The sequence below is a fragment of the Solanum verrucosum genome, unplaced genomic scaffold (assembly GCF_900185275.1).
Source record: "Solanum verrucosum unplaced genomic scaffold, falcon-dt-bn FXZP01000138.1, whole genome shotgun sequence".
NCBI classification, from domain to species: domain Eukaryota; kingdom Viridiplantae; phylum Streptophyta; class Magnoliopsida; order Solanales; family Solanaceae; genus Solanum; species Solanum verrucosum.
The window spans coordinates 285,801-307,818 of NW_026020134.1; the positions used below are offsets into that span (position 1 = coordinate 285,801).

Below are 22,018 nucleotides of genomic sequence, written 5' to 3' on the forward strand. Positions count from 1 at the left end.
ACCAACTAGATCCATAGTCAAGGTCTTAAGAAACGTCCACAAAAATATTGGCTAAAATGACGTCAGAATTACAGATCACTAAAAAAGATGGTGAATTATAGTGCACGAAAATAAAAAAAATGGGGGGTTTTCCTTCTCTTTGGCTCGTTTGACCTTGAAAATGGGGAGTTTTGGCCCTCACGGCCAACTGGCTCCATAACTAAGGTCTAAATGAACATCCACGAAAAATTTCGACAAAAATGACGTCGGAATTCTGGATTACCAAAAAAGTGGTGAACTATTGCACACGAAAATCGGCAAAATGGGGAATTTACCTACACCATGGCTCGTTTGACCATTAAAATGGGACGTTTTGTCCGTCAAGGGCAACTGGCTCCATAGCTAATGTCTTAACGGACGTCCAGGAAATTTTTTGGAAAAAATGATGTCGAAATTTCAAATCACCAAAAAAGATGGTAAATTATAGCACAAAAAAATCTGTAAAGTGGGGAATTACCTACTCCAGGGATCGTTTGACATTGAAAATGGGTTGTTTTGGCCGTCAGGGCCAACTAGCTCCATAGCTTAGGTCTTTAGGGGACGTCCATGAAAAACTTTGACAAAAATGACTTCGAAAGTCCGCATCACCAACAAACCATGGACTATTACATTCTCAAATTGACAAAATGGGGGTTTACCTGCTCCGGGGATGTTTTAACCTTTAAAATTGGTCGTTTTGGCCGTCAGGGACTACCGGCACCATAGCTAAGGCCTTAATAGACGACCATAAAAAAATTTCAGATAAAACGACGTCGAAATTCATGATAACAAAATAAGATGGTAAACTATAGCATACGAAAATATGTAAAATGGGGGGATTACCTGCTCCGAGGCTCGTTTGACCTTGAAAATGGACCGTTTTGGCCATCAGGGCCAACTGGCTCCATAGCTAATATTTTAACGGATGTCCATGAAAAATTTCATCAAAAATGACGTCGAAATTCTAGATCACCAAAAAAGATGGTGAACTATAGCACACGAAAATCGGCACAATGGGGGGTTTACCTGTTTCAGGGATCGTTTGACCTCGAAAATGGGTCGTTTTCGCCGTCAGGTACAACTGGCTCCATAGCTAAGGTCTTAACGGACATCCATAAAAAAACTTGGCAAAACTGACATCGGAATTCTATATCCCCAAAAAAGATGGGGAACTATAGCACACGAAAATCAGTAAAATGGGGGTTTGCCTGCTCCCGGGCTTGTTTGACCTTGAAAATGGGACGTTTCGGCCTTGAGGGCCAACTGACTCCTTAGATAATCTATTAACGGACGTCCATTAAAAAGTTAAAAAAAATGACATTGGAATTCCGGATCACATAAATTCCATGGACTATAACACACCAAAATCGGCAAAAAGGGGGGTTTACCTGCTCCATGTGACCTTGAGCGTTGGAATTTCGGATCACATAAATTTTGGCCGTCAGGGACAACTAGCTCCATAGCTAAGGTCTTAACAGACATCCATGAAAAATATCGACAAAAATGACATCGAAATTCTAGATCACCAAAAATCCATTGTCTATAGCACATAAAAATTGGCAGAATATAGGGTTTACCTGCTCCGGGGATCGTTTGACCATGGAAATGGGTCGTGTTGGCCGTCAGGGCCAACTGGCTCCAGAGCTGAGGTATTAACGGACGTCCATGAAAAATTTAAGCAAAAATGACGTCCGAAATATGGATCACCAAAAAAGATGGTGAACTATAGCGCACAAAAATTGGTAAAATAGGGTGTTTACCTGCACCGAGGCTCGTTTGACCTTGAAAATGGGATGTTTTGGCCGTCAGGGCCAACTCGCTCCATAGCTAATGTCTTAACGGACGTCCACGAGAAATTTCAGTTAAAATGACGTCAGAATTTTGGATCACCAAAAATCCATTGAATATAGCACACGAAAATCAGCAAAATTGAGTGTTTACCTACTTCGAGGTTAGTTTGACCTTGAAAATGAGTTGTATTGGATGTCAGGGATAGCTGACTTTATAACTAAGGTCTTATGGATGTCCATGAAAAAATTTGGCAAAAATGACGTCGAAATTAACGATCACAAAAAAAGATGGTGAACTATAGCACAGGAAAATAGGCAAAATGAGGGGCTTACCTGCTCTAAGGATCGTTTGACCTTGAAAATGGGCCGTTTGGGCCATCAGGTCCAACTGCTCCATAGCTAAGGTCTTAACGTACGTCCGTGAAAAATTTCAGCAAAAATAACGTCGGATTTTTGAATCACCAAAAAATATGGTGAACTATAGCTCACGAAAATCGACAAAATTGGGGGTTATCCTACTCCGGGGTTCATTTGACCTTGAAAATGGGCCGTTTTGGCCGTCAGGGCCAACTGTCTCCATAGCTAAGTTCTAACTGAAGTCGATGAAAATTTTTGTCAAAAATAACGTCAAAATTCCGATTCACTAAAAAAGATAGTGGACTATAGCATATGAAAATTGACAAAATTGGGGGGATTCCCGGCTCCAAGGCTCGTTTGATCTTGAAAATGGGCCGTTTTGGCCATCAGGGCCAACTGGTTCCATAACTAAGGTCATAACAGATGTCGGAATTCTGTATCACCAAAAAAGATGGTGAACTATAGCACAAAAAAATCAGCAAAATGAGGGTTTACCTGCTCCGGAGAACGTTTGACCTTGGAAATGAGCAGTTTTGGCCGTCAGGGCCAATTGGGTCCATAGCCAATGTCTTAACGAACGTCCATGAAAAATTTATGCAAAAATAACAACGGAATTCTGGATCACCAAAAAAGATGGTGAACTATAGCACACGAAAATCAGCAAAATAAAGGGTTTACCTGCACCGAGGCTCGTTTGACCTTGAAAATAGGTTTTTTGGCCGTCAGAGCCAACTGGCTCCATAGCTAATGTCTTAACTGACGTCCATGAAAAATTTCAGCGAAAATGCCGACGGAATTCTAATTCACCAATAATCCATAGACTATAGCACACGAAGATCAACAAAATGGAGTGTTTACCTACTTCGGGGTTAGTTTTACCTTGAAAATTAGTTGTTTTGGATGTCAGGGATAAATGACTTTTCAACTAAGCTCTTACGGACGTCCATGAAATTTTTTGGCAAAAATTACTTTGGAATTCACGATCACAAAAAAAAGGTTAACTATAGCACAGGAAAATAGGCAAAATGGGGGGCTTACTTGCTCTTAGGATCGTTTGACCTTGAAAATGGGCCGTTTGGGCCCTCATGGCCAACTGGCTCCATAGCTAAGGTCTTAACGTACGTCCATAAAAAATTTCAGCAAAAATGACGTCGAATTTCTGGATCACCAAAAAATATGGTGAATTATAGCTCACAAAAATCGATAAAATTGGGGGTTTTCCTACTCAGGGGATCGTTTGACGTTTAAAATGGGTTGTTATTGCCATCAGGGCCAACTGGCTCCATAGCTAATGGTTGAACAAACGTCTATGAAAAAATTTGATAAAAATGAAGTCGGACTTCCGGATCACCAAAAAATTCATGGACCAAAAATTGGTAAAATGGGGGTTTTACCAGCACCAGAGCTCGTTTGATCTTGAAAATGGGCCGTTTTGGAGTAAGGGCTAACTGGATTCATAGCTAAGTTCTCAACGGACGTCAATGCAAAAAAGTTGGCAAAAATTACTTCAAATTTACGGATCACCAAAAAATATTGTTAACTATACCACACAAACATAGTCAAAATTGGTGATTTACCTGCTCCGAGGATCGTTTGACCTTGAAAAAGGGACGTTTTGGCTGTCAGGGCCAACTGGCTTCATAGATAAGGGCTTAACGGATGTCCATGAAAATTTATAGCAAAATTGATGTCGGATTCTAGATCACCAAAAAAGAAAGTGAACAATAGCACGAGAAAATTGGCAAAATAGGGGGTTTACCTACTTCGGGGATCGTTTGACCTTTAAAATGGGCCGTTTTAGCCGTCAGGGCCAACTGGCTCCATAAGGTCTTAATAGATGTTCATGAAAAATTTGTCAAAAATGACGTCGAATTCCGGATCACTAAAAAAGATGGTGAACTATAACACATGAAAATAGGAAATTATGGGTGGTTTACCCGCTCCGGGGTTCGTTTGACCTTGAAAATGGGTCGTTTTGGCTGTCAGGGAGAACTGCCTCCATAGCTAAGGTCTTAACGGACGTCCATGAAATATTTTCCCAAAATGATGTTGGAATTACGGATCACCAAAAATTAATGTACTATAGCACACGAAAATCGATAAAATCGGGGGTTTACCTGCTCCAGGCTCATTTGACCTTGTAAATAGGTTGTTTTGGCCGTCAGGGCCAACTGGCTCCATAACTAAGGACTTAAGGGACGTCCATGAAATATTTCGGCAAAAATGATGTTGGAAGTCCGGATCACCAATAATCCATGGACTATAGCATTCGAAAATTGACAAAATAGGGGGTTTGACTGCTCCGGGGCTCGTTTTAACTTAAAAATGAATCATTTTGGCTGTCAGGGACTACTGGCTCCATAGCTAAGGTCTTAACGGATATCCATGAATTTTATTGACAAAAATGATGTCGGAATTAATGATAACAAAAAAGATGTTAAACTATAGCAGACAAATATGTGCAAAATGGGGGGATTACCTGCTCCGAGGGTCGTTTGACCTTGAAAATGGGACGTTTTGGCTGTTATGGCCAACTAGAAACATTTTAAGGTACTAATGGACGTCCATGAAATTTTTTGGCAAAAATGACATCGGTATTTTGGATTACCAAAAAATCATGGACGAGCACACAAAAATCGGCAAAATGGGAGTTTTACTTGCTCAGAGGCTCGTTTGATCTTGAAAATAGGTCGTTTTGGCCGTCAGGGACAACTGCCTCCATAGCTAAGGTCTTAACGAACGTCCATGAAATTTTTTGCCAAAATGATGTCGAAATTCTGGATCACCAAAAATTTATTGACTATAACACACGAAAATCGGTAAAATAGGGGGTTTACCTGGTTCGAGGCTTATTTGACTTTTAAAATGTGTCGTTTTGGCCGTCAGGGCCAACTGGCTCCATAGGTAAGGTCTTAACGGACGTCTATGAAAAATTTCAGCAAAAATGACGTCGGAATTTCGGATCACCAAAAATTATGGTGAACTATAGCACACGAAAAATAGCAAAATGGGGGGTTTACCTGCTCCGTGGCTCATTTGACCTTGAAAATAGGCCGTTTTGGCCGTCTGGACCAACTGGTTACATAGCTATTGTCTTAACGAACCTCCTTGAAAAAATTTAACGAATGTGACGTCGAAATTGCGGATCATTAAAAAAGATAGGGAACTGTACCACACAAAAATTAGAAAAAATTAGGGGTTTATCTGCTTCGAAGGTCGTTTGACCTTGAAAATGGGTCGTTTTCGCCGCCAGGGCCAATTGGCTCCATAGCTAATGTCTTAACGGACGTCCCTGAAAAATTTCGATAAAAATGATATCGAAATTCCGGATCACCAAAAATCAATGGACTATAGCACACAAAAATAGGCAAAATGGGGGCTATATCTACTCTTGGCTAGTTTGACCTTGAAAATGAGCCGTTTTAGCCGTCAGGGACAACTGACTCCATAACTAAGGTCTTAACGGACGTCAATGAAATCTTTCGGCAAAAATGACGTCGAATTTCGGATCAACAAAAAATATGGTGAAATATAGCACACAAAAATCGGCAAATAGGGGGTTTACCTGCTCCAGATATCGTTTGACCTTGAAAATGGGTTGTTTGGGTCGTTAAGGCCAACACGCTCCATATATAAGCTGTTAACAGACGTCCATGAAAATTTTTGGCAAAAATGACGTCGGAATTACAGATCACCAGAAAAGATGGTGAACTATAGAACACGAAAACCAGCAAAATGGGAGGTTTACCTGCTCCAGGGCACATTTGACCTTGAAAATGGGCCGTTTTGGCCGTCAGGGACAACTGGCTCCATCGCTATAGTCTCAACAGACATCCATGGAAAATTTTTGCAAAAATGGCGTCGAAATTCTGGATCACCAAAAATCAATGGATTATAGCACAAGAAAATTGGCAAAACGGGAAGTGTACCTACTACGGGTATAGTTTGACCTTGAAAATGGGCCGTTTTGGCCATCAGGGCCAATTTGCTCCATAGCTAAGGTCTTAACGGTTGTCCATGAAATTTTTTAGCAAAAATGACTACGGAATTTCGAATCACCAAAAAAAATGGTGAAGTATAGCACATGAAAATCAACAAAATTGGAGGTTTACCTTCTCCGGGGATTGTTTGACCTTGAAAATAGGTCATTTTGGCCGTCATGGCCAACTAGCTCCATATCTAAGGTCTTAAAGAATGTCTATGAAAACATTAGGCAAAAATGACATCGAAATTCCAGATCACTAATAAAGATAATGAACTATAGCAAACGAAAATTGACAAAATGGGAGGTTTACCAGTTTCAGGGGTTGTTTGACCTTGAAAATGGGTTGTTTTGGCCGTTCGGGCCAACTGACTCCATAACTAAGGTCTTAACAGAGGTCTTTGAAAATTTTTGACAAAAATGACGTTGGAATTCTGGATTACCAAAAAAGATGGTGAACTATAGCAACCAAATCGACAAAATGCGGGGTTTACTGCTTCGGGGATCGTTTCACCTTTAAAATGGGGAGTTTTGGCCATTAGGGCCAACTGGCTCTATAGCTAAGATCTTACTGGATATCCACAAAAAATTTCGACAAAAATGACGTCGGAATTTCGGATCACTAAAAAAGATGTTGAACTATATTACATGAAAATCGGCAAAATGGGGGGTTTACCTGCTTCGAGGTTCATTTGATCTTGAAAATGGAGGGTTTTGGCCGTCACGCCCAACTGGCTCCATAGTTAAGGTTTTAACAGAGGTCCACAAAAAATTTCTGCAAAAATGTCATCGAAATTCTGGATCACTAAAAATGCATGGACTATAGCACATTAAAATTGAAAAAATTGGGGATTAGCTGCTCCGGGGTTAGCTTGACCTTGAAAATGAGTTGTTTTGGCTGTCTGGGTCAACTGGCTCCATATCTAATCTCTTAACGGACGTCCATGAAACATTTTGCCAAAAATGATGTCGGAATTCACGATCACAAAAGAAGATGGTGAACTATAGCTCACGAAAATAGGAAAAATTGGGTGTTTATCTACTTCGAGGTTCGTTTGACTTTAAAAATGGAACATTTTGGCCATCAGGGACAACTGTTTCTATAGCTAAAGTCTTAATTGACGTTCATGAAAAAAATTTCGACAAAAATGACGTTGGAATTCCGGATCACTAAAAAAGAAGGTGAACTATAACTCACGAAAATCGGCAAAATGGGGGGTTTACCAACTCCGAGGTCGTTTGACATTAAAAAATTGGGTGTTTTTTGCCGTCAGGGACAATTTCCTACATAGCTAAGGTCTTGATGGAAATCCATGAAAAATTTTGGCAAAAATGACGTTGGAGTTTTGGATCACCAAAAAAGAAGGTAAACTATAGCACACGAAAATTGGTCAAATGGGGGGTTTACTAGCTCCGAGGCTCGTTTGACCTTGAAAATGGGCTATTTTGGCCGTCAGGGCCAACTAATTCCACGGATAAAGTCTTAACGGATGTACATGAATAATTTCGGCAAAAATGACATCGAAATTCTAGATCACCAAAAAAGATGGTAAACAATAGCACACGAAAATTGACAAAATGGGCGGTTTACCTGCTCTGAGGCTCGTTTGACGTTGAAAATGGAACGTTTTGGCTGTCATGGTCAACTAACTACATTCTAAGGTTTTAACGGACGTCCATGAAATTTTTTGGCAAAAATGACATCAAAATTTCGGATCACCAAAAAATCATAGACTAGCACACGAAAATCGGCAAAATGGGTGGTTTACCTGCCCAGAGACTCGTTTAACATTGAAAATGGGCTTTTTAGGCCGTCAGGGCCAACTGGCTCCATAGCTAAGGTCTTAACGGACATCCATTAAAAAAATTGGCAAAAATGACGTCGGAATTCTGGATCACAAAAATAGCTGGTGAACTATGCGCATGAAAATCGGCAAAATGGTGGGTTTACCTTCTTCCAGGTTCATTTGACCCTTAAAATGGGTTGTTTTGGCCGTTAGGGCCAACTGTCTCCATAACTAAGTTCTAACAGACGTCCATGAAAAATTTAGTCAAAAATAACGTCGGAATTCCGATTCACTCAAAAAGATAGTGAACTATAGCACATGAAAATCAGCAAAAATGGGGGGCTTCCCGGCTCCGAGGCTCGTTTGAACTTGAAAATGGGCCGTTTTGGCCATCAGAGCCAACTTGCTCCATAACTAAGGTCTTAACAGATGTCGGAATTCCTTATCACCAAAAAAGATGGTGAACTGTAGCACACGAAAATCAGCAAAATGAGGGTTTACCTGCTCCGGAGATCGTTTGACCATGGAAATGGGCCATTTTGGCCGTCAGGGCCAATTGACTCCATAGCTAAGGTCTTAACGGACGTCCATTAAATATTTAGGCAAAAATAACATCGAAATTCTGGATCACCAAAAAATATGGTGAACTATAGCACACGAAAACAAGCAAAGTAGGGGTTTACCTGCACCGAGGCTCATTTGACCTTGAAAATGGGATATTTTGGCCGTCAGGGCCATCTGGCTCCATAGCTAATGTCTTAACTGACGTCCATGAAAAATTTCAGCCAAAATGATGTAGTAATTCTGGATCACCAATACTCCATAGACTATAGCACACGAAAATCAAGAAAATGGAGTGTGTACCTATTTCAGGGTTAGTTTTACCTTGTAAATGAGCTGTTTTGGATGACAGGAATAAATTTAACTAAGCCCTTACGGACGTCCATACATTTTTTTGGCATAAATGACGTCGGACTTCACAATCACAAAAAAAGATGGTGAACTATAGAACAGGAAAATAGGCAAAATAGGGGGCTTACCTGCTCTAAGGATCGTTTGACCTTGAAAATGGGACATTTGGGCCCTCATGGCCAACTGGCTCCATAGCTAAGGTTTTAAGGGACGTCCATGAAATATTTCGGCAAATATGATGTCGGAAGTCCGGATCACCAATAATCCATGGACTATTGCATTCAAAAATTGACAAAAGGGGTTTACCAGCTTCGGGGATCGTTTAAACTTGAAAATGAGTCATTTTGGCCGTCAGGAACTACTGGCTCCATATCTAAGGTCTTAACGGACGTGCATGAAAATTTTTGGCAAAAATGACGTCAGAATTCACGATGACAAAAAAAGATATTAAACTATAGCACACGAAAATGTGCAAAATGGGGGGATTACCTGCTTCGAGGGTCGTTTTAAATTGAAAATGGGACGTTTTGGCTGTCATGGCCAACTAGATACATTCTAAGGTACTAACGGATGTCCATGAAATTTTTTGGCAAAAATGACATCAGAATTTTGGATCACCAAAAAATCATGGATTAGCACACGAAAATCGGCAAAATTGAGGTTTTACCTACTCAGAGGCTCGTTTGATCTTGAAAATGGGTCGTTTTGGCCGTCAGGGCCAACTGCCTCCATAACTAAGGTCTTAACGAACGTCCATGACAATTTTTGGCAAAATGATGTCGAAATTCTGGATCACCAAAAATTCATGGACTATAACACACGAAAATTGGTAAAATTGGGGGATTACCTGCTCCGAGGCTCGTTTGACCTTTAAAATATGCCGTTTTGGCCGTTAGGGCAAGCTAGATCCATAACTAAGGTCTTAGCGGATGTCTATGAAAAACTTTGGCAAAAATGACGTCGGAATTTTGGATCACCAAAAAATATGGTCAACTATAGCACACGAAAAATGGCAAAATGGGGGGTTTACCTGCTCCGTGGATCGTTCGACCTTGAAAATAGGTCGTTTTGGCCGTCTTGACTAACTGGCTACATAGCTATTGTCTTAACTGACTTCCATGAAAAATTTCAACGAATGTGACGTCGAAATTCCGAATCATTATAAAAGATGGTGAACTATACCACACAAAAATCAGCAAAATGAGGGGTTTACCTGCTTCGGAGATCTTTTGACCTTGAAAATGGGTCGTTTTTGCCACCAGGGCCAATTAGCTACATAGCTAAGGTCTTAATGAAATTCATGGAAAATTTTGGCAAAAATAACACCGGAATTCTGGATCACAAAAGAGATGGTGGACTATAGCACACGAAAATAGGCAAAATAGAGGTCTTACCTGCTCTGAAGCTCGTTTGACCTTGAAAATGGGCCGTTTTGGCAATCAAGGCCTACTAGCTCCATAGCTAAGGTCTTAACGAACGTCCATGAAAAATTTCGGCAAAAATGATGTCGAAATTCATGATCACAAAAAAAGATAGTGACCTATAGCACACGAAAATTGACAAAATGGGGGGTCTATCTACTCCGGGGTTCTTTCAACCTTGAAAATGGGTCGTTTTAGTCATCAGGGCCAACTGGCTCCATAGCTAAAGTCTTAACCAACGTTTATGAAATTTTTTGGCAAAACTAACGTCGGAATTCTGAATCACCGAAAAATATGGTGAACTATAGCACACGAAAATTGGTAAAATGGGGTGTTTACCTGCTCCGTGGATCATTTGACCTTGAAAATGGGCCATTTTAGCCATCAAGGCCAACTGGCTCCATATCTAAAGTCTTAACGGACGTCCATGAAAATTTTTGGCAAAAATTACGTTGAAATTCTAGATCACAAACAAAGATGGTGAACTATTATAACACACACAAATCTTCAAAATGGGGGTTTACCTGCTTCAGGGATCACTTGACCTTGAAAATGGGACGTTTTGATCGTCAGGGCCAACTAGATCCATAGGTAAGGTCTTAAGAAACGTCCACAAAAAAAATTGGCTAAAATGACGTCGGAATTTTGGATCACCAAAAAAGATGGTGAACTATAGCGCCCGAAAATCAACAAAATGGCGATTTTCCTTCTCTTTGGCTCGTTTGACCTTGAAAATGGGGAGTTTTGGACCTCAGGGCCAACTGGCTCCATAACTAAGGTCTAAATGAACATCCATGAAAAATTTCGGCAAAAATGATGTCGAAATTCTGGATTACCAAAAAAGATGGTGAACTATAGCACGCAAAAATTGACAAAATGTGGAATTTACCTGCACCAAGGCTCGTTTGACCATTAAAATGGGACGTTTTGGCCGTCAGGGGTATCTGTTTCCATAGCTAAGATCTTAATGGACGTTCATGAAATTTTTTGGAAAAAAAAATGTCAGAATTTCGGATCACCAAACAAGATAGTGAATTATAGCACACGAAAATCTGCATAATGTGGGCTTACCTACTCCGAGGATCGTTCGACATTGAAAATGGGTTGTTTTGGCCGTAAGGACCAACTGGCCCCATAGCTAAGGTCTTAAAGGACGTTCATAAAAAATTTCGGCAAAAGTGACGTCGAAAGTTTGGATCACCAAAAAAGATGGTGACCTAGAGCACACAAAAATTGATAAAATGGGGGGGGGGGGAGGGGGGTTCATCTACTCCCGAGATAGTTTGACCTTGAAAATGGGCCGTTTTGGCCGTCAGAGCCAACTGGCTCCATAGATAAGGTCTTAATGAAGTTAATGGAAAATTTTGGCAAAAATAATGTCGGAATTCTGGATCACAAAAGAGATGGTGAACTATAGCACATGAAAATAGGCAAAATAGGGGTCTTACCTGCTCTAAAACTCGTTTGACCTTGAAAATGGGTCGTTTTGGCAATCAAGGCCAACTGGCTCCATAGCTAAGGTCTTAACGACATCCATGAAAAAATTTGGCAAAAATAACGTCAAAATTTTGGATCACAAACAAAGATGGTGAACTATTATATCACACAAAAATCTTCAAAATGGGGGTTTACCTGCTTCGGGGATCGTTTGACCTTGAAAATGAGATGTTTTGACCGTCAGGGCCAACTGGCTCCATAGCTAAAGTCTTAAGAAACCTCTACAAAAAAAATCAGCAAAATTGACGTCGGAATTTCGGATCACCAAAAAAGATTATGAACTATAGCGCATGAAAATGAATAAAATGGGGGGTTTTCCTTCTCCTTGATTCGTTTGACCTTGAAAATTGGGAGTTTTGGCCCTCAGTGCCAACTTGCTCCATAACTAAGGTCTAGATGAACATCCATGAAAAATTTCGACAAAAATGACGTCGGAATTCTGGATTTCCAAAAAATATGGTAAACTTTTGCACACGAAAATTGGCAAAATGGGGGATTTACCTGTACCAAGGCTCATTTGACCATTAAAGTGGGACATTTTGTCTGTCAGGTTTAACTGGTTCCATAGCTAATATCTTAACGGACGTCCATGAATTTTTTTGGAAAAAATGATGTCGAAATTTCGAATCACCAAAATAGATAGTGAATTATAGAACACAAAAATCTACAAAATGGGGGATTACCTGCTCCGGGGATCGTTTGACATTGAAAATGGGTTATTTTGGCCGTCAGGGACAACTAGCTCCATAGCTAAGGTCTTTAAGGGACGTCCATGAGAAACTTCGACAAAAATGACATCGGAAGTCCACATCACCAATAAACCATGGACTATGGCATTCTCAAATTGACAAAATGGGGGGTTTACCTGCTCCAGGGATTGTTTAACCTTGAAAATTAGTCGTTTTGGCCGTCAGGGACTACTGGCTCCATAACTAAGGTCTTAACGGATGACCATGAAATTTTTTGCAAAAATGACCTTGGAATTTCAGATTACCAAAAAAGATGGTGATCTATAGAACTGGAAAATTGGCAAAATGGGGTGTTTACATACTTCGGGAATGGTTTGACAATAGAAATGTACCATTTTGACTATCAGGGACAACTAGCTTCGTACCTAAGGTCTTAACGGACGTCAACAAATTTGTTTAGCTAAAATGAAGTCGCAATTCTGGATAACCAAAAAAGATGGTGACCTAGAGCACACGAAAATAGACAAAATGGGGGGTTCATCTACTTCCGGGATTGTTTGACCTTGAAAATGGGCCATTTCCGCCGTAAGGGCCAACTGGCTCCATGGCTAAGGTCTTAATGAAGTCCATGGAAAATTTTGGCAGAAATAACGTCGGAATTCTGGATCACAAAAGAGATGGTGAACTATAGTACACGAAAATAGGTAAAATAGGGGTCTTACCTGCTCCGAAGCTCGTTTGGCCTTGAAAATGGGCCGTTTTGGCAATCAAGGCCAACTGGCTCCATATCTAACATCTTAACGAACGCCCACGAAAATTTTTGGCAAAAACAACGTCTAAAATGACGTCGGAAATTCGAATCACCAAACAAGATTGTGAACTATGCATACAAAAATCGATAAAATAGGGGGTTTACCTGCTCCGGGGATCGTTTGATCTTGAAAATGGGCCCTTTTTACCGTCAGGGCCAACTGGCTACATAGCTAAGGTCTTAACGGACGTCCATGCAAAATTTCGGCAAAAATGACGTTGGAATTCCGGATCACCAAAAATTCATGGACTATAGCACACGAAAATTGGAAAAATGGGGGGCTTACCTGCTCTGGGGATCGTTTGACCTTGAAAATGAGCCATTTTGGCCGTCAGGGACAACTGGCTCCATAGCTAAGGTCTTAACGGACGTACATGAAAAATTTCGGCAAGAATGACGTCGGAATTCCAAATCACCAAAAAAGATGGTGAACTATAGCATACGAAAATCGGCAAAATGGGGGGCTTACTTGCTCCAGGGCTTGTTTGACTTTGAAAATGGGTCGTTTTGGCCGTTAGGGCCAACTGGTTGCATAACTAATGTCTTAACGGACGTCCATGAAAATTTTTGGCAAAAATAACGTCGGAATTCTGGATCACCAAAAAAGATGGTGAAATGTAGCACACCAAAATTGGCAAAATGGGGGGTTTACCTGCTCTGGGGCTCGTTTGACCTTGAAAATGGGTCGTTTTTACCGTCAGGGCGAACTGGCTACATAGCTAAGATCTTAACGAACGTCCATGAAAAATTTAGGTAAAAATGATGTCAGAATTCAGGATCACCAAAAATCCATGGACTATAGCACATGAAAATTGACAAAATGGGGGGTTTACCTGCTCCGGGGATTGTTTGACCTCGAAATTGGGTCATTTTGGCCGTCAGGGCCAAATGGCTCCATAGCTATGGTCTTAACATACATCTATGAAATTTTTTGCAAAAATGACGTCGGGATTCTGGATCACCAAAAATCCATTGTCTATAGCACACGAAAATCGATAAAATTGGGGGTTTACCTACTCTGGGGATCGTTTGACCTTGAAAATAGGTCGTTTTTGCCGTAAGGGCCAACTGGCTCCATAGCTAAGGTCTTAACTAACGTCCATGAAATTTTTTGGCAAAATGACGTTGGAATTCTGGATCACCAAAAAAGATGAACTATAGCACACGAAAATCGGTAAAATGGGTTTTTACCTGCTCTGGGGCTCGTTTGACCTCGAAAAAGAACCATTTTGGCCATCAAGGACAACTGGCTCCATAACTAAGGTCTTAACGGACATTCATGAAAAATTTCGAAAAAAATGACATCGAAATTCTTGATCACCAAAAAAGATAGTGAACTGATATATTTAATCATTATTTATCTCAAGTTTAATTTTTTTATTATCTTTATTTGAGCATAAATTTTATGGATTATTCTTATGTTGTGTATTTATTTGTAGGATTTAAATGGTGTGAAGATAAAGAAATTTGGAACACAAATAAGTTAAAATTAAAAAATCATATAAGGAAATCAAGTAGGTACTTTAATGAATTAAACTGAATAATATATTCATATTTATATACATGCTGCCAAATCGAAGAAAGAAAAAGGAATGAAGGATTACATGTGACACATGGAAGCCAATGAAGACCCTAGCAAAAAAAATGTTAAGGTGGTGTTGCGGTTGTTTTGACGATCTGTAGAAACCACGGAAACTCAATTTCTTTGGGTTTTGGGTTTCCCAATTTGTTTTGAACTCAGTAATTTTATTTAGGATTTTTATATCTATAAATAGTTCATAAAATAATTTTTAGACTACCAACCAACTAACTCAAGAAACAATACAAAACATACAACTTAGAGCCTATAGCTTCAGAACTTTGTAAGAGAAACTGTTAAGGCCCGCAAACTTTGATTTACTCTTTCTTCTCCTTTATTATTTATTTGTATTTGTGATTATTGAAAGATATTTTAGCTATTGTTCTTAAATTTTCATGATTAACGCAAGCACATTATTTTAATAAATTTTGATTGTGTTTTCGAGATAATGTGTAGCTAAATTTTATAACTAGAGTTGAGGGAACCATGATGAATTATCAAAGTAAGTTAATGTAAAAATTGATTCTTGAATGATTTTTATGCATATATTGTTAATCTCTTTATTTTAATTGCTTTTTAACGGTGGCCAACGTTAGAACACACCTTTTTTTCTACTTGTCCAATCAAGAAAGTAACGAATGAGAAAATATATTAAACAACGGAGATTTAGCGTGACAATCCGCTATCTAATAGCCTACCCTCAAGATGTGAGAGCTAATCTGCGGTCAAGGGCTAGTTAGTAAAGCATACACCCGTAGACTGTCCAAGTTGCGTGGTGAAATTCCCTACTCAAACGACCAATCACTTATTAGATACCTAACTTGCCGATCTTGCATGCTAAAAATTGAAATAGATCACTAGTACACTATTCTTGATATATTTGCAATCATGGGGAACACATTCCTAATTATTTCTAATAATCTAAATACAAATAAATACCTAGTTCCAAGCTATGTTGTTCTTTTTATTTTGTTTCATTTAAACCCCCCCCCCCCCCCCTATTTTTTGAATAACGACTACCAAATCAAATATTTGCTATTGACAATATTCTTCCATATTCTCTGTGGGATCGACCCTGACTCATAGTTGTGTAAATATATTGCATACGATAGTTCATATTTTTTCAAGTATATGTTGACGTTATCACTTTCCACCCACGAAGCTCTAGGGGATAAATCTTAGTGAAGTCTATCACCCTTATCGCCGACATACCGATATTTGGGTTATTGGGAGCAATGTCATCTCTATTAGCTTGAGCCGTCATACCTTGAACTAATACTTGGAAAGCAGCTTGAAATTTGGCATGAATAACTTGCTTAGCCAAAGGATCGATCGACACTTGAGAAATTTCTGGCTCCACATTCCTTCTTTCGTTAGCTCTTCTAGGAGGCATATCCTGAAAATCATTAGACAAGAGTTAGGATAAAGATCTTTATAGAGATGAACTCTGCAACACGACTTTTGAGTAGTGAAAGGAGTGAAGTTTACTAAACGCTTTGTAACATTTTATTCATAAACGTGTCGCGCTTCACATTTATGATTACGACTCTACTCGATGTGGCTTGTCCAATATTTGAGAACTTTTCTAAAACTTGGTGCTTTGAATACCAAGTTTGTCACGAGCAAAGGTACATCCAAATTTCTTTTATGATACTAGCAATATCTAAATAATTTATTTGATAGTACAAAACTAATAAACCAAGAACTCCTGAAGAGTTAATTATTTGTACCGTAAATAGAAGCATAATGAAATCACATGCCATTGTAAATTAGAAATTTATTGAATATCAAAATATATTGAATGCATCGTTATTTTCCTCCTTTTTTTTCTCTCTTGTTTGTCATAAATTTTAAAAAAAAGTTAAAATTGTGGACAAGATCCAAATAGAAAAAAAATGGAAGAGATATGAAGTGAGGGGGAGGGGGGAGGAGTGTAGAGAATAGATGCCTAACCTTTTTATAATTTTAAATTTACTATGAAATTCAAAATCAAGTCAATCATGTGAGCTTATATATTAAGTAATTACAAATTATTTTAACGGAAAAGGGCCTAAAATGCCCTTAAACTATGAGATTTGGTACAATATTACCCTTCATCCACCTAATGAGTATGATCCGTTAGACATAAGGGTATTTTTGTGCCGAAAGGTGGACGTCAGGGGTATTTTAGGACCAATAGGTAGATGGAGGGTAATTTTGTACTAATTCCAATACTTGAGGGACATTTTAGGCCCTTCTCCGTATTTTAAATAGATGTATCTATGCGATTGTCACATATATTTTATTGTCAACCGGTTGTTTGACATTGGCAAGTTGCTTGCTCAAATATAAATTGAGTTAAGAGCATAAATGCCAAATTATGTAATCAAGATAATTTATCTTGATTAGTAATTCCCTTTTTCAAGGCCTCTAACCTAGTCCTGGTTTGGTTCTCCAGCGGAAAGATTTGAGATACCTTCTCCTTCCCTATAAAGTAAGGGAGACTGACACTATGCTTTATAGAAAACGAAATAGTGATAAGGAGTTGCAGAAAAATCCTCGAAAAAAGGAAGCGACTTTTCCCTAAAAAGCGGAGGGGACAGTCTTTGGCCCAGGTAAAATAAAACCAGGCCTCCCCTTCCACCCACAGCAACCAACCGGGGTCATGTGGAGTCGACCTCCCCGCCGTCCCCCCTGCTCTCACCCGCCATAACAGAAGTACGTAGAAACCTTGATCTGTTTACTTCCTCCTTTAATAAGATCGGGATGAGGTCACCACACAATTTTATGTGTTGATCAAAGATATGATATTGCATACTTCAATATTGATATACATCAGACCAATAATCGATTCCCTCTCAATTGGTTTAGGATCAAGTGGAGTAAACAAGCAACTAAGAAATATGTTGTGAATTATCATATGATCTTCATTTAAAAGATAATTCATGTCAATTACAAAAGCATTTGCTGACCCAAAATTAATCTCATATTTCAACAATAAATGCTCCTATCTAATGTCTCGGAAGGAGAACGTCTACATCATGCATGAAGCAGAGTAGACCAATCAGTTCCAATTGCAATAATCCTTGAAAAGAAAAAGGAAGCAAATCATCATAGTGATAAAGCAATGTGCTCTTGAAAGCCTACGATATAACACTTCATGAAACCTCAAGAGTGGTTCAAGTACCTGAAAATAATGAAGTGATGAGATGTCAGTAAGTTATGTCACATTATAAACTGATATAAAATGATATCTTGTCAACAATATCTTTAGTACAATATAGTGTACAATATTGTAAAAGTTTATGAAATCTGTATTCTACGACATAAAGCTTATTTGGCTTGCAGTCAAGACACCAGAAATAATAATAGATGTTTTCATTGAAATGATGCATCTTGATAAGGTAAAGATTTATTTGACCTACATTTCTGACACCAGAAGAAGTCATACTTTAAATATTAATGGATATCGTCACCTGGCAAAATTTGTAAGAAATTTTCTAAGGATTCAAAATGCCTGCAGCATTTACAAGTTTTTTCGCAAGCTTGTTCATAATCCTTGTATGGAACAAGTCAAGTAAAGGGACTTGTGACCTGAAGTGTGATACTAAAATACCCAGAGTTTAATACAAAGACAAATGTTGCATACATAACTCTATTAAAGTGTGGCTTCATAAAATGAGGCAAAACAAAGTACATTTCAACAAAATTATTCTTCAAGAATAGTGATATTGGCGTCCAACAAATTCTTTCAAGCGATAACCCCGTAAATTTATTCATCAAATACTTACCAACTTCAACGCATGAGAAAATGGTATACAAGATTGAAATGCAGAAACTTGAACAACTAAATTGTGGTCTTCACCAAGGGGAGTAAAATACACGTTGTACCCTTTTTGCTTAAACAAAGGTTTTTGCCACTAGATTTTCCTAGTAAGGTTTTTCATAAGGCAGCTAGCAGATGCGTTTGACTATCTATGTGCTGGGACTTTTTTCCCATTGAGTTGTTTCCTTGTAAGGTTTAACGAGGAACATTATCTATTAATGAACATCCAAGGAGTATTATAAGTACATTGTATTATAGATGTCTATTCAGTACTCCTACAAGCAGGTTCTACAAGCAACTTACAACTAGTTTCCTTCAAGCAGGATGCAATGAGGTAATAACCAATGCACATTATTACGAATAACTCTACACTTTCTCTACATTTTCTCTACATGGGCATCTAAGGAGGATTGTTGTAAAAAAAATGTAGATGATCCATGTGAAATGGGATAGACTCATATTTCTGCGGCCAAGGAACAACATATTAATAGCCTTTGTAGTTATCAAAGAGAATTATGAATAAAGAAGATACAGACTACACTTCTCTCCTCTCTTCATGTTTTGTTAATTTAATTTATTTATAACATGAAGTAAATTAACAAAGTGAGGCATGTCAAACTAGATTAAAGCAAGGAACCACCTAACAGTAGGAGCAGATTCTTAAGCACTGTGGACGATTTTTGCATAAACCGAAGTGTTTACATCAGTGTTGAGATGGGAAAGAAGATGTTGAACATCTGGACGCAAATTTTCTGCTGCTCTTCCAAAAAGAGCCAAAATTTCTGTTCTGGGTTTACTAGATGCCCCCTCGTAATGAATAACATGATGCCTGATTCAGGAATGAATTGGAAAAGTGTAAGAAATAAATAAATAAATAAATACATCAAATCAATTATCAAACAAACAAGAAGTTTCTTTTCTTACAGGAAGTCGATAAGATCACTTATTTCCGTTGCTTCAATAGGTGCTGACAGCTGTGAGTTCTTCCCAAACACATCCACCAAGATATTCAAAAGCAGCGACACTGTCTGTTTTCCAACATATGAAACAATTGATCAACATCTCCATACATACGCATATTTACACTTCCATGACAATGTCTTTGATGAAATTCATAATCAAAAATCTATATTAACTGAAATCTTTATAATAATGTTGACAAACTTTTATGCAAGTTCAAAGCTACACTAACTTTAATATTCCTTGAATATGGCTTAAGGAAGGGGAGCCTTGGAATAACTGGTAAAGTTGTTGCCAGGTGACCAAGAGGTCACAGGTACAAGCCTTGTAAACAGTCTCTAACATAAATGCAAGTTAAGGTTGCGTACAATAGACCCTTTCTTTTTTTTTTTCTTCTTGAATATGGCTTAAATTCTTGAAAAATTTAATACGATTTTTTCGAAGGAAGCTATATATATATATATATATATATATATATTCTTAAAAAGTAATTTATTTGGTAGTATATATTTTTCAAAAAATTGACAAAATCCAACTAAACCAATAAACCCGACAAAGCAAGAAAAACCGACATAATATGTTTGATTTGGTTCCAATATTTGCAAAGCTAACTTAATTGGTTTAATTTCCTTTGGGGGAATTTTTTTGACTTAATCAGAACCACGAACACCCCTAGTTCTAATAATCAACTCTGGTTAGGATAGTAGAATGAGGCTTCGATCCCTCTTGCATCTAGTGAAGATAGGATTCTAGTTTCATTGGTCTGAACTACAATTTTTCTTTTAGAATACGAAGAACAAGACAATTGTTTTTTGTTCTACTTCCGTGTGAAACTAAGAAGTATAAAAAGATGCTTTATTTGGAAGGAGATAGTCCTATTTTTTTAATTAAAACAGAAGTACAAGAACTATTGGATAAAAGGAACCTTTTTTTTTTGGTAGAAAAAGAACTAGAGAAAGAAGTAATAGAAGCAGGAGAGAGAATTATCAGATTAAAAGAAAGAACTTTCATGGTAGGGACTCAAACCCTTGGGTCTAGTAAAGGAATTTTTAGAGTAGAGAATAAAAAGTTCAAAGTAGAAACTCAAACATTTGACTCTGATGGAAATCACGATGAGAGGAGGGCACCGATCGCGTACAGAAATAGCAGTGTCGGTCATCAAAGAGATAGTGGTGCCACAACAGCTGCCAGAGAGATGAACAATGCTTGAAAGGTGAGAAATGCATCGATTGTTGGAGAGAGGAACTGTACTAGATACCGAAAGGAAGGAGAAGAGACGCTCAAAAAGAATAAGAAAGGGGTGTGGCAGCCAGTAAACAAAGAAACTCTTTTGCTTAAGATGCCGAAATCCCAAAGCTATTATCAATAGTTGTCGATTCAATAGGATTTCTTCCTAGAGCAGGACCTATTATTTCTTGCTTTCTGATTCACTCCGCTTCAAACGAAGCTAACTCCAAAAAATCGTCTTCAGTTCAGATTCCAAGGTGCAAGAAAATTGTTGCCAATTGGTCGGCAATGTCTGCCGGTAGTGGAAGCTACCTTGTGTCTCCATCAAGATCTTAGAGGGTTTAATTATATGTTAAACAATGAGAAAAGAAGAGATGTTGGCAATGAAATGATGAATTTCTTGATTATTCCCAGAAGCATGCTGGGGTTTAATAAGTTTATAAAAGTAATCTTGAAAAGTAAAGTATTTCTTATCTCTAATGACACAATGTTAGGGACCATTTGGCCTTAGAATTTAACTTTTTTTTCTGAAGAATTGTTTCACTTTATTTCAAAATCAGTGTTTGCCCATAAAAATTCCTAATACAATTTCATGTCTTTTTAGGAAAAGCACATTCAAACAACGGAATATTATTTACAGAAATTATAATCACACACAAATCCATCTTCCACTCGAAAACTTTAAAATCCCAAATAAAGTCAAAAATATTTGTAATAGTATGTAGTAGCTCGTGTATGGATCTAATCTATGACATTATGTGACTATCTATTTTGAGATATTACTCTTTTGGAGCAGATTTGAAGGTATGTTTTAGGTAAATTAGTCAAGTTGGGTGATTTTGCTAGTTTGTAGAAATTGGGGGTATAAACCACATCTAGAAAAGGTACATGAATTCTAAATATTCTTTGTAAAAAGTATGCCCAAACACAACTCCAACTGCAAAAACTACAAATAAAGTAGAAACCATTTGATTTTCATGGCCAAACCCCCACTTAAGAACACTAAACCTTTCCTATATATATATAATGAATGGGGTCTTTCCACATTAATAATTTCATAATTTTTAACAATTCTGAAAATGCTAACACTATAAATCACTTCTTTCTTATACCGTAAGTGCCTTCGAGAGCCATTTTGGTTGCACCACTCAGCAACTTCTTTGCACCCTATTTGAGACTAAAG

At 38.2% G+C, this 22,018-nt stretch overlaps 2 protein-coding genes across 5 annotated transcripts in view; one reads left to right on the plus strand and one right to left on the minus strand.

Moving 5' to 3' along the window:
- LOC125827363 (tubulin beta-2 chain) overlaps window positions 1–22,018 on the plus strand; it is a 461,890-nt gene that overhangs the window by 213,073 nt on the left and 226,799 nt on the right. The window lies entirely within an intron of this gene.
- LOC125827425 (mediator of RNA polymerase II transcription subunit 23) overlaps window positions 17,732–22,018 on the minus strand; it is a 73,481-nt gene continuing 69,194 nt past the window's right edge. The window contains 3 exon segments of the mRNA XM_049506738.1: window positions 17,732–18,009; window positions 19,289–19,477; window positions 19,573–19,676. Coding sequence (XP_049362695.1) covers window positions 19,309–19,477; window positions 19,573–19,676 — 273 coding nt within the window. The 3' untranslated portion in view covers window positions 17,732–18,009; window positions 19,289–19,308.